This window comes from Epinephelus fuscoguttatus, linkage group LG18 (assembly GCF_011397635.1).
Source record: "Epinephelus fuscoguttatus linkage group LG18, E.fuscoguttatus.final_Chr_v1".
Lineage (NCBI taxonomy): Eukaryota > Metazoa > Chordata > Actinopteri > Perciformes > Serranidae > Epinephelus > Epinephelus fuscoguttatus.
Genome location: NC_064769.1, coordinates 21,314,157 through 21,328,074, shown reverse-complemented (window position 1 = coordinate 21,328,074; position 13,918 = coordinate 21,314,157). Strand labels below are relative to the sequence as shown.

Below are 13,918 nucleotides of genomic sequence, written 5' to 3'. Positions count from 1 at the left end.
TTCAGTGGAAGACAACAAATTCTTCACTACAACCAAAGCCTGTGATAACGTGCTCTCGATTTCTGGTGATGTGCAACGATTAAGGGCTTCCTTATAATCAGAAGCAAAATGGAGACGGACAATCACACTTGAAACACACACATCTAAGACTGACTATGAGAAGAAGGTAGAGTGGAAATGTGGGGGAAAAGCAAAACAAGAAATGGTTAGCCTTGTGGTTAGAGTGTGAGAGTGCATGTTTAAAAAGATGGACGAGAGCTGTCATGAACACAACCTGTTAACGATGGGATATGTATGGACTGTGACCCCTGACCTGCAATTTTAATAAGTTACACTGATGACAAATTGGTGAAGATTAAATAGATATCAAGATGTTTTGGTAAAGCACGCTGAGGGTCCTGAGATATTACAAAAAAAGAGTGCTCATATGACGACATTTAGTTGGCAGTGCACTCTGGCCTCCTACTAGAACTTTGAAAATAACTATTGCTTTACAGAGGCTGTAATTTTTCTTATGTAATCAGGACCAGATTGTAACCATTATAAGTTTTGAGCATAGTCATGAAATTCACAGTCAGCAGCATTTTAGGAAATTATTTATGCCCTTGAGGGTGTTACCACAGTAAATGTCAACAGACCTCTATACTCGTCATTTTGACTCTGAGCAGTACAGCTCTGAAGTCTCCCTTCTCTCCTTCGCACCTCCGTCCATACCTACACCCAACCATCCTTACCTTCAGTCCTGTCTTTTCGTCATCACTACCATTATTAGTGGAGGAGGGTGTCTCGTCCCCCAGCCGGGACACAAGGACAAAGTCCTCACTGTTGAGAGTGGACACTGAGTCCGAGGACACGCTAATCTTCCCCACCGAGCCCTTGTCATCCATGGCTGCCGCTGTTAAACTCAGCCACGCTGCTCATGAATGGAAGACGGGAGGAGAGAGTGGTGGGAGATGATGAGCAAAATCACCTAGAAAAAGAAAAAAATAAATAAAGAAAAGAAGCAGAAAACAGTCATGATGTGATGAAATCCATGAAAGGCATCTTTTAAAAGGCAACTGGAAACTTGGCTACTTAGAAACTAACCCTCTCACAAAATGAAACCAGTCACAATTATTGCTTTGGAGGATTTCTTAACACCTTTAGGAAACTTTGAGGAAGCTGGGGGAGGGAGGGTTACGAGAAAATCGAGAGTGGAAGGAAAGGTTAAGCAAAAAGGCTTAGTTCAAGTGAAAGTGATAAACAAGAGAGTGAACTACAGAAGTACAGACACAGAAAAGAGCAAAAGAGGATCTGTGGGTCATGTGTTGCAAATCTGTCTATCTCAGCAGAATAAAGGAGAGGTATTTGCAAAATAGTCTGATCAATGCAAAGCCATGGTGATGCAAGTGTCATTTTGAAAAAGAAACATGCACATGGAAGTGAGGAATTAGGAACGAGCCAGCTTGCCACAAACATCCATCTACTTCATGTCAGTATTTCTCCTGATAAAGATTAAATTGTGGTCCCCCCACCACCACATACACTGGAAATATATCACCTAAACACACAAAAGTGATGCACTGAATGTGCTAATTGCATTGTATGCACCTCTCAGTGCATGGTTACCACAACCACAAATAACCTGGATCCTGTGGGAAACACTACATTGCCAGCTCATCCTTCACTCTGCATTTCATTCCAGCTCCCTCCATCAATCCATCAACGAAATTTCAGCATAACATCACACTTTGGCAGAAGATAAAAGCTTACAATGAGCTATTAAATATGACATTGTGTGACTAATCAAAGAAAGTTAGCAAAACTGACCTAAGTATAAATTCTAAAAAAATTATACCTTTATTTGTGAGGACAGGTAATGACAGGAGAAACAACCCAGAATTTTTTTTTCTAAGATATTCTTTGGGCATTTTGCCTTTAATGGACAGGACAGCCAAGTGTGAAAGGGGAGAGAGAGAGGGGATGACACGCAGCAAAGGGCCACAGGCTGGACTCCAACCCAGGCGCCTGCTCTATCTACTAAGCCACCGATGCCCCGTTTAATAAAGTTTTTTGTTCCTAATAGCCCCATTTCCACCAAGGAGTACAGTATGGTTCGGAACCGTACTGCACTCCATTTCCACTGTGAAAAGTTGTGGATGGTATCAATGGCGCCGAGGTGCAGACTTCCCTCTGTGTCACCAGTAATGAGGAAATACTGTGAGTGCTGGATGGAGCAGTGAGTGACAACAACCCCGCCCACATTTAAGAGCATTATTTGCTGTGGAAACACTTGGGTCTAGGTCCCATGTCTGAAGGGTTACTTTTGGTTCCAAAGGTACCATACCGAAAGTGTTTGGTGGAAATGGGGCTTATGTTTTAACAACACTGTGATTAACATGTGGTTAGATTTAGATACAAAAACCACTTGGTTATGGTTAGGAAAGATCATGTTTTGGCTTTAAATCCCCGTTTTTGATGGCACAATCCCCACGGTAAAAAAAAAAAAAAAAAGAGGAAACAACCACTTCTCATGGCACTATCCCAGCAGGAAATGCATCACTGTCTCTGTAAAAGACAGAGACCGTTTTTTTGTTTGTTGGTCTAGAACAGTGGTCTGCAGCTTGGCAGGTGCCCTACATCACCTGATGACAAAGTCAGCTCATTACAACGTCACTTAAGAAACACTGATATGGTACATATGAAACATGCAAATATAACATAATTATAGTTTGCAGAAACATACAATTCCAACATTTTCCTCTGGTGACTGGGCTGGGAGAGAAGACTTAGTAAGAGGAAGTAAGGTTCAAGGAGCAAGTGAGCAAGGAAAGCAAGAAAAAGAAAGATAAAAGAAAATATTTTCACTTTTACCTCTAGGAGCAAAGTCAAAAATCACCTCAGCATCAAAAGTAGCATATTGAGTGAGTTTAGGTTTGACATTAGGGGGAAAAATTAAGGTAAGAACTAGTTTTTCAAACAAAATAAGGTAAAGTTCTACAGTTAGGTAATGAGGTAAAAGGGAGGTGGCATTGTGTGTAACACAGGAAGAAAGGCGCAACAGAAGGATCTGGCAGAGGTTCAACAAGAGACCATAACAAGCTATTTCTGGCCGTTCCCCCTCTCCACTCCCTTTTCATTCTCTCCCATCTCTCTCTCCACTCTTTTCTTCTTCATACCCTCCTTATCTATCCCCCTGCAATCTTCTATTTCCTCAGCCCTCATTGCTCTCAAATAAGGGCTGCCCTTGCACTCCTACAGTCTTCTAAAGGTTTCTGTTGCTGTTTCTTCCACTTTGCTCTCCTGTCAAACGCACGCCCTTCCTATTCAAAGCAGGCCCAACAATGGAAAAGTAATAGGAAAAAAAGGTCTACAGCAGAAAGGTCAAAGCAGTTAATAATGTGCATTACTTATGATAACATTGTTATACTGACCCAGTATACCCCAATGTAAGTAGCTATCTCCGTGTGACTACAAGGTTTTACAACATCTTGTGCTGATATGAATGTTATTATGAGGCTACCAAACACAAATGGAGTTACATAAACTGACAGCTTAGGCTTGTTCTCTTTATCTTTTCAAAGCAAACTCAGGAAATGAGCGACTGGTATTATTCCTCAAACAGTCCTGGGTGTTGTTTTTCACTTGTATTGCAAAACTGAAGTTCAGAAACAGGGTCATAGCACACAACGATTTGTCATAGCCTCTTTTACTGTGAAACATGCTATAGTGTTAGGTCAAGCAGAAAACAGTCACCCTTTGACCCCCTAACGCTCGTGTTTAACAATGCCAATATAGACTCTAAGCATGCTTTACACCTAACCAATCATAAAAACTGTTCAGGAAGCAATCTTGTAACTGATAAGGATTGGTAACCATAGTAACGCAACATCAACGTGAGTATATTCCCTGATTAATAATGTCAAAAGCTGTTAAAACAACTGTGCATGTATCTGACTTTAAGTACTTTGTCAGTTCATTAATTCCATTAAAAAGTCTTTGATAGTGATCCCACACTAATAAGCCCCGAAACATTACTGTATAAGACATCTCCTTTACGTCCTGTCTCGACCTGTTTGTCATTATCCATTACATGCAGTTAATTTGCAGTCTAGTGATAATAATGCTTGTAGTCGGTTAGTTTTTCGTGAGCTCTTTATGAAACCAAAGAACATAAACATACACATCAGAAGCATGAAAGTCACTAGAATTTGATTTCCCAAAGTGGGTCCTGATGATACAGAATGACAATTGCCAGAACTGTCCAATAAACGTGTTCCTATCAGTCTGTAAGATGTCATGTTTATTCCTCTTGGTCCATTTGTAAGATGTCAGTGTGAACAGGAACACAACATTGTATATATACACCTTTTTCCCCCATATCCTGAACTACAGGTGTAAAAGCACCCTAAAACTACACAACTCAGTGGAGTCCTATAACTTAAGGGGTTTGGTTCAAGACCTAAAAAACAAGAAGTTGCCTTTCAGTCGTCGTCTACTTTGTGTTCATACTGAGTTATTACAAATGACCCAAGAGGAGTAATCAAGAAGTCATATGGACTGACAGAATTCAGCAAGGGCTGGGCCATATAACGACTATGTACGATATATTGCTACAGGCTTGTGCTATTAAAGTTAGCATGTTATATGTGTGTTTTGAATCAACTAAACTTTACAACACTTCCGTCACCGACTAGTGTTTTGGAGGTATAACTGTTGTGCAGCTGCATATTTTCAAACATGGGAATAAAATCCCTGTCTTTGCATTTTATTTTGATCACAGTCTGATTTTATAAAACTGCTTGTGACATCTCAAATGTGGCTTTGACTTGCAACTGAAAACATGTTGCCCATTTCATAGAAAATACCAAGATATCGTGTATTGCCATTCAGCCTGTAAATACCGAGATATGAATTTTTGTCCATATCACCCAGCACTTGGATTCATTCATGTTTTGGTGACTGTCACCCTGCATCATTGGCTCTACATAGACCCCTGGGGGGAAATAAAAGACCAGTAAGGGACAGAACCTGACTGTACTTCTCTAGTATCACAAGGAGCCCATAAGGAAATAACTGATTATGAGCGTCCTGTCTACAGTTGACAGAAACTCACTACTCACTTTTCAATCAGGGTTTCCACACCTTGTTCAACATCAAATTCAATGACTTTTAAAGGACTTTCCAGGCCCAATTTCCTCAAACACAAGGGCCCAACATGTCATAAATGGATCAAGGTTTATTACTATTACAACACTGAGACTTTTTATAGAGAACTAGCAGACTTTACAGAAGCTCACAGACAACCATTAAAAAGATCATTTTTACTGACATCACTGTTTTAAGAGAACATCAGTTTCTATTCTTACCCAAATATATTCAAGCACTTTCAATGACCCATGTCTATTCATGTATGTGTTTAAAAACTTTCAAGACCTTGATTTTTTCTTCTTCCTCCAATCGACACACTTTGAAGGATATCAGGCACCCGTGGGAACCCTGTTTAACATGGAGCTGCTTAAACACACATAACACACAAGCTGACACACCACTGTTTACCTCGTCACTTCCTTACATCATCAGAAAATACCGGCACTCATGTTCATCGGCGTTACCGTGGTTACCAAATGCCGTTGCATAAATATAAACATCTGAAAAGGAACAGGCGATTGCTTTGTTTGTCATAATGACTTTCAGCATGGCCTTTAATGCAGAACAGAACATTTGGTTATATCACTTGGATAGCATGGTTACTTAAGCTTTTATATATAGGCCGAGCACTGCAGTGATTCAACATTTGCCCTTTTAAAACAATGCTTTCAGTGAGCATTGACAACTCATCTTGAAGCTCCTGATGAAACCTCTTTTCAGGACTGTTAGTTGTGTACAGACTGGGACTGACTGACAGCCCGTTTCATGTTGGGCCCACCCTATTACCTGCTCGAATGTTCAGTCTAGCAACTGTCACAAATTTCTTCATACGTATGAAATACAAATTTCAGTGTAAAGCCGATAGACAATAGTAAACCCACCAGTCCAAAAGAAAAAGCATCTGAGTAAGTAATCAAATCCAAGAGAGAAATTTGCATCACTCCTCATCCTCCTTCTGATCTTCTCAGGCTTTTAATCTTGAGGAGACATGCAGATGTTTACTCTACTTTTGGCTCAAAGGCAGCTGCTTTCCATTTTTAGCACACTTGTCCTCTGAGTTATTAGTGTAGTTCTTCTTCCTCAGATTCAGTGTTGATGAACTTTGAGTTTCTAGCGCCTTTCTACATGCTTAGATAGTCCACATGCTTAAATTATGAGTTATTAACTTACCCACCCCAAGAGAAACATGAATATCTCAGTAAAATACTGTGTTTAGAAAAAAAATGAGACAGAGGCCAATCCCTTTTCTGGCCACGATAAACCGTACTTAAAGTAGATCACTACTTTGTAACCCTTGAGTCAACCATTTCCCTAGAGAGCAATGTAAATGCTGAGACTTTACAACATGTGGTGTTATCTAAGAGAGATGACAATCAGCCTCACTATTTCATTCATGTTCCTAGCAGCAAACACTGAAAACTCTATCAGCCTATGCAGTCGTGCAGAGACGCACATATGCATGCATCGACAGAAAAGAAAGTACTGTTTCACGGACATACGCACAAGCAGCTGTATTATGAACACAAATAGGCCTTCACCCACAGGCACACATGTGCATGCACATGCAGACCTCATACTCTGTGTCTTTGACTAGCTGGCGGCTCAGACAGGCTTATAATGGTCGCCTTGTCACCCTTCTTTCCTCCGGAGCCTCAGCAACAGCCCTCTGCCTGCTCCTGCCAAGCTACACTGTTCGTTATCAACCTTTTCAGTGCCTTGGTACGTTTCCAGCGAGACACACAATCCATTGCCTATCACGCTACTGATGTTACAGAATTAGCTGCAGAATGTCCTACCTAAGGCTTAAAAGGTTCCTAAATGTCTTAAATTGGCGGACATTTCTCACTTGTGAGAGAACTTTCTTGAGCTTCAACAAAGTCATACTTTTCAATTTTTTGCACATCACATTCGCTGCACTGTGCTCGACGACACCAGCTTGTTTTGGAGTGCAGAAAACCAGAGCTGCAGACCCTTTCTTCATTCCATCTCACCTTTTTCTCTCCAGCCACACCCTTTCTTTCCCCCCACTAGATTCTGTTTCATTTATTCAGTGTTGTAAATTTTGGCAAATTCTTTGTAAATCTTTTCCCCTTTTCTTTGACTGTCCTCTGATAATTCCCCATGTTAGAAAGCAGATAAGAAGAGATGAGAATAGAAAAGAAGCAGGAAGCAAGTTTCCTCTAATGGAACACTGTTGTGTGTATCACCATGACAACAAGATCTTCGCCATCTCCAGTGGTTGATTGGGTGCAAACTACCTTTAGCAAAGGTGTTGATACCATAAACTGTGTAAAAGAAGGGGATGTAGCCACTGTGGTGCACCCATTGATTTGCGGGTGACCTTTCTGAAATATAGAATTTGGCATCTTGTTTTTTTGGTGCCACAAGTGACCATATTTGGACAAGAGGATGGAGCTCTGGAGTAGTGAGGGGTGGATCCACCTGAGAACCTAGTACACCTGTATATAGTGCCTTGTCATTAATGAGGTAGCCATGCCCTAAAGCATACCCTGCTTTACTGTCTATTTTATTCTTAATTTGACCATAATTTACAAAACAATCATCATGCTGTATCTGAAAAAAATGGAACTAGCAATTTAGAGACCATAAAATCATTAGGAAAATGTTAACTGAGGTAGTATAGCTGGTGATAAACAGGTTTAAGGCACTTCAGCATAGGCTTCTGAGAGTTAATTCTGGTTCTCAGATGGTCGTTTTCAGTGTATTACTTCCTCAATAAAATACTATCACTCTATATCAATATGCACTTCCCCCAAGAGACAGTTTTTAGACACGCATAAGGCGCCTAAGAGGTGGCTAAGAGTTAGTAGAAGACATAGGCTACACTTTAAATGTTAGTCAATTTTGAAATTTCATGGTAGAGCTGTAACTAAGGATTCTTGTCATTATTATCTAGTTACCTTTTTTTTTTACTTAATAGTTTTATATTATCAAATGCTCTTTCAGTTTCTATGTTCAGTTAAAGGAAGTAAAATGTAAAAAATTTCAATTAAAATATTTAAACTTACCATAATGTACTATATATAGCTGCAATAATCAATTGATAAGTTGTCTACTATTAAATTAATCGCCAACTAATTGGCAATAATTGATTTATCGGTGTAGTAACTTTTTTAAAGGAAAAAAAAAGACAAAAGTTTATGATGCCAGCTTTTTACATGTGAATATTTTCTGGTTTCTTTACTTCTCTATAAAAGTAAATTGAATATCTTTGGGTTGTGGACAAAACAAGACTTTTGACGACATCATTTTGGGCTTTTGGGAAACACTGGGCAACATTTTACACCATTTTCTGACATTTTATAAACCAAACAACTTAACGAATAAACGAAAAAATAATCAGCAGATTAATCAACAATGAAAATAAGCCTAATTGTTAGTTGCAGCCCTACTTTATAAAATGTCCTAATGTCCCTATGATGTACTCAAGTTGCTTATTTTTTGTAAAACCAAAAGTTGCTCAATTTACTAGCATTCATAGCAAAGAAAACCTGCAAATCTTCACATCTGAGAAGCAGCTCCAGAGAAAGTTTGGCAATTTTTGCCTGAATGATGCCAAAAACATTTAATTTATTATATGTAGCTTTGTTTCATAGGTTCATCATATGCACATTGAATTGCATTAGCTGCTTTACACTGTAGAACTTAGTACGTGATATTTTTTGACCATGCCAGGTTTTAAAATAAATAGCATCTATCACAGATTGTTTAAGCAAGCACATATTTAGTGACAAGATGCAATCAGGCACCAAACTGTACTTTTCAGGACTGCAAGTTGTCTGGTGTGTTAGGGCTGAACGTCACCAATTTAGCTGACAGTCCCTTTTGACACACAGAGTCATAACAGCACTTAGGCTGATGTAGTCTAGGTGTGTCCTGCAGAGTACACTTTAATTTTGGGACCAAATGACTGACAAGAGTGACCTCTCTCAGGGGTTTGTCACAGATGAAAACAGGTGTTAAGTATCTGAATCTGTAACAAGTATATCTTACGTCAATCCGTGTGTAAAAATGTGAACGCTGGAAACCTATGCCTGTCTTTTCTTTTTCTTTTTTTTTGATTCCTCCCTACCACTCTCCAGCTGAACAGGCTGTTCTGGGCTGCCAGCTGGGCCCTGCGTGCACCTCACAAGGGAGAGGAAGACACAGCCAGACACAGCCAGAGAGCATTCAGGCTTGCAACACAGTCCCTTTCGACTCGCCTCACAGCAGTGATTTCAGCCAGGCAGAGATAGCAGGGAGAAAGAGAGAGGCAGAGAGGAAGAGGAGAAAGAAGGGCAGAACTAACACAAGGTGAGTCACAAGGTACGGTGCAAAAGGCAAGAGAAAAAACAGGAATGGAGCAAGTCATTAATTGTACAAATCAAGGAAACCCTAATCTACATCTTATTTGTTCTGTGTGAGCATCTAATACTCATCTCAATCCACATCCACAGCAGAGCACTGACTCCCAGTTCCGGGATGAAACCTCTGCGTGTCTCACCCTCGACAACAAAACAATCTCACATGACATGAGAATCACTCAGTGCAGGCCTGCCTTTAACTTCTGAAATGGAGCGCTGGCTGCAACAAACCCCTCCACTGTGAGATACTGAGCTGCACACTGTGTGGCTATTCATGGAGATTTATTTAGCAGTGGTGTATCTCTGCTGGTTCATAAAGAACATAACTATGGCGTATAAAGGAAATGTGACACCTATATGTTTAAGTCGGTATGCGCTCCTACAACAAACAGTTGTTAAGAGTCTTTGGAAATGGGAACTGAACTGCAAGTGTCACTGATACTAGGTTAATATGTGGTTTTAAGGAAAGAGTTGGTGTATTATGCAGGTTTTTTTGTGTGCAATCTGCAAAATAAATACAAAATTCAAAATACAATGTGATTTTATTACACATATAAAGGTCTATCTTGTTTTAAATTAACAAAATTTAGCCAACAACAGTGCGTTCTGAGTTTGTTTTATTTCTTGACCATGAACTTTGTGTTTTCACTTCATACTACATTACAATCCAAAGGACTGCTTGTGTGTTCAAGGTGTAGCATGGTTGCAATGTGATTGTGAAAGGAACTGAAAACACTGAGAACACATTTGTGGGTGTTGCACAGTCTTGTGTTGTTCATCTGCACACAGTTATATTCACAAATAAACTGCTTGTCACCACAGTTGGTCAGGAAGTATCTAAATCAAGCACTAAAAACATCACTGATCTGTCACCTCATAAAGTCTAAAAACCAGCCCAAAGATAATCTTCCCTTCCTACGAATCATAAATTCAAATGGTAAAATAATTAATAAGCAATCAGTGATTCATAACACTGATTAAAGTTCTAGCCTTCCTGGGGTGATGACTGCAAGTCTGAATAATTTGAAGGGAATTCATTAATTTTAAACACAGGCTAAATTAACTGTGTCTCAGGGTAAGTCGTTAAATATCATTAAAGCAAACATTGACTTTTCTGATCTGAATTATTAGCGGTTTGTTTTTAAAAGACTATCAACAGGACTACACACTGAGAAAGAGAGCACCTACAAAGGAAACAAGCATTGATTTTAGATGCAGGGTGTGTGGTGAGAGCAGGTAGGTCACTGGGTGAACTTTATATTACTGATGCTTTACTGCGTCAAGCCCAAAACATATCCATAACGCTCAGCAGACAGCTGTGGACGGAGAACTCCCCAAATAGTTTTATCTACTGCTACATTTAATTGAAAGATAACCCTCTAGCTTGAAACATCCAGCAGTTGCAATCACAAGCTGAATCAGGACATTTAATTTTCAAGTTGAACATGGCAAGACTCCACACAGCTACTAATGCAGACATTGCCTGATGTCACCAAAAATATTTACGTCAGGCTAATTGTTGTCTTAAAACTGTGACTATTGCTGAGTCAACAACAAGCGAGGAAGACATTTTCTAAACAAATTCTTTACACTTCTTCCTCCCCTAGCCGTGAAATACATGTTCATGCTTTCAACCCCACATGGTCTCCTTTCATCCACAGCAACTGCAAGGAAACACGAATCCACTGCAGCCCCCCTACCAGCCATTCAGTCTCCACCAGCGCCCCATATGACAGGTGCATCTGAGGGGCGTTGTTGGGACTTCGGAGCATTCAGGGCTCAGTGCAAACTCAATTACAGATAGAGCTATAATAGGAGGGATACAAGGGGATGCACTGAGAGGAGGGATGTGTGGAATCTCAAGAAAGTGCATCAGGCATTAGATGTGACATATTTGCTTCTGAGGAGGCTGGGTTATTGTATATAATTATGTTTATCACATTCATAAGTTACGCATTTTATGATGGCTGACTTTAAAGAAGAAGCTGACATGTGGATGCTGAACGTAAATGACAAGCTACACTCTTTGGCCCTTAGGATTAGGATCAGTGTGGTCTACTTTTAATTGCTTACAAACAGGCATGCCAGAAAAAAAAGCACTGTTGTACAAAGATCAATATTAAAAATGCATGTGTCTGTATAGTACTGGCATTTGCCCAAATGTGTAGAAGAATATATCATACTTATATTAGCTTAACAAAATGAAACTGCATCCCATAAAGCACTAACCTCCTTCCCTCAAACAGTGCACACTACGATTGTTGTTGTGCAGTAAATATTTGCATGTACACACAAAGCTGGGTTATGGGTCCTTTCTGTGTGTGTCACCTGTATTACTGTAATACCTGAGTTTCAGGAAACAGAACAGGAACACGAGCGGAGTCAAGTGAAGTGACAGTTGGCACGTATTGCACACTGTTAACTGTGCATATCTACTGCAAGGAAGTATTTATACTCGCACAGAAACAGGAGCTACTGGTGTCAACAATCCTATTCTTTGTGAACAGTAAACATTAGGCTAACAACAGCTAGTTTGCTGTTCCTGATACTAACAGTGCAAAACAAGAGAAATATGGACAATAACTCAGTTTGTGTCAACACATCTTGCAGTACACATTAACTGATAGACAGCTGTGCAATGTTAAAGCAAAGATCTGAGTTAGCTTTTTTAGGAAGGATGCTGTATGGTACACCCATTTGAAATGTTGAAACCAGGGTCAGAGAAGTTAATTTAAAAAAGTATTTTATACAGCTAGTTTGTAAATGTAACAAAGCATTGATTTTGCTACTGTAATGAGGGTTTTCGTGCCCAGCTAGTGCCACTGGTAAAAAGTGTCAATGGGGTCATTCAGCATACAAATTCAAGTTCATTCAGGCAATGCTTCACGGTAGACATATCAGACATGTTAGACACCCACGCACGCCACCACAGACTTCTCAAAACAATCCCTGCTGGTCCCTCCCTCATCATGTGACAATAACAGAACTTCAGCTAACAAAAACATAGCGTTTACTAAATGTTACGCAATCAATGTCACAATCAACACGGTGCCAGGGTGTGTGACTCGAGAAAGATTTAAGTCAAAAGATAAATTCCCAAACAAAGATTCACTTGTCAAAAACTACATATAGGCTACACAATGAATGGTTCTATCCTGTGTTGTTATAACAATCAACAAAAACTCATTATACTAAGTGAGTTTAAGTAGCTTGAACTAAGCTATTCAGCTATCAGTGTTCTTACAAAATGAACTTGACTGTATGTAGTAAGCTCCTGAAACAGACTGGGTGATGTGATAATCAGTGCATTGTAATGTAATACTGAAAAAGTTAATATGCCACAGAAAATCGCAGTACAGTTGCCATAAACCACACTACAAGCCTTCTTTATGTAGGAACAAAAATAATGCACACCCAGCTTAACAGTGGCAAATATATAATGGAAATCAATGCATGTTGCTTGAGAATTTACAGTAGTCTCACAGTATGGTTGTCCCCCATTTAATCACGAGATGTACTGTAACGTTACTGGTTTAATTGGCTTTCTGGTCTCACCGGTGCACCACTTAATCTGGATACAAGCAAACCTGCTACATGTCAATGCAGCCAGTTAAGCCTCATGAGGCCTCAGTACATTTCAAAGCCTACAGCTCTTTAATATATAACTTAATTATCGGTTAACGTAATGTTGTTTAGCTCAATAACGATGGGCTAGCTTAATGTAGCAAGCTCAACTTATACCCCAGTTAGCCCTTACAAACATGCCTTACGTTAGCAAAGATAGCTTCTCAGCAGTCATCGATTCAAAGTCCGACAAAAATGTTTGACTGCACAGTGACCAACTGGCGAAACTGTTACCTCGCCATAAAGCAAACTGCTATGTAAAGGTGTTGGCAGTAATTTGGTGAATTACCCCAATAACTGGCCCTCGCTGAAGCCTTGAAACAGGCCATTACTGTATGTAGCAAGGCTAGCTAACGCCTGCTAGCCATGCTACCCTGGCAGTTACAACCAACAAACAGGTATTTTGTTCGTAACTGAAGGGACAGCGGCGTTAAACGTTGACGGTAGAAGTGTGTGCAGGTGCCAAATAGCTTACCTTTATTCCCACTGTTGTGTTTATTCCAATGGCGGTTGGCACAACATTGCACTTTCCCAATAACATCAGCAGCCAACAGCATCCAGCCGAGCTGTAAACACAAGCCCAACCAACCCGCTGACACCCACACTGCGCATGCGCCTGTCAGTGCCCCTCTCGTCTGTGATGAGGGAGGGGAAGCGTTGGCATTACCTAATGACACGATGCTCACACAGTCCGTGGAGGCAAGTCCAAGTCAGGTCCCAAGTCACTCGAGACAAGTGTCGAGTCCAATGAGAGTGTCTCAAAGAGTCTCAGCTTTTCAATGCAGTTTTCGAGTCCTCAG

General features: G+C 40.1%; 1 protein-coding gene across 3 annotated transcripts in view; it reads right to left on the bottom strand.

Moving 5' to 3' along the window:
* Positions 1–13,715, bottom strand: part of LOC125905492 (rab GTPase-activating protein 1) — a 99,095-nt gene extending 85,380 nt beyond the window's left edge. For all 3 annotated transcript variants that reach the window (XM_049603453.1, XM_049603455.1, XM_049603456.1), the window contains exons 1-2: positions 13,594–13,715; positions 735–970 (exon numbers count right to left, since the gene is read on the bottom strand). In XM_049603453.1, the coding sequence (XP_049459410.1) occupies positions 735–887 (153 nt within the window). In that variant the 5' untranslated portion in view covers positions 888–970; positions 13,594–13,715. The remainder of the gene's footprint in view (positions 1–734; positions 971–13,593) is intronic.
* Positions 13,716–13,918: the final 203 nt, after the last annotated feature.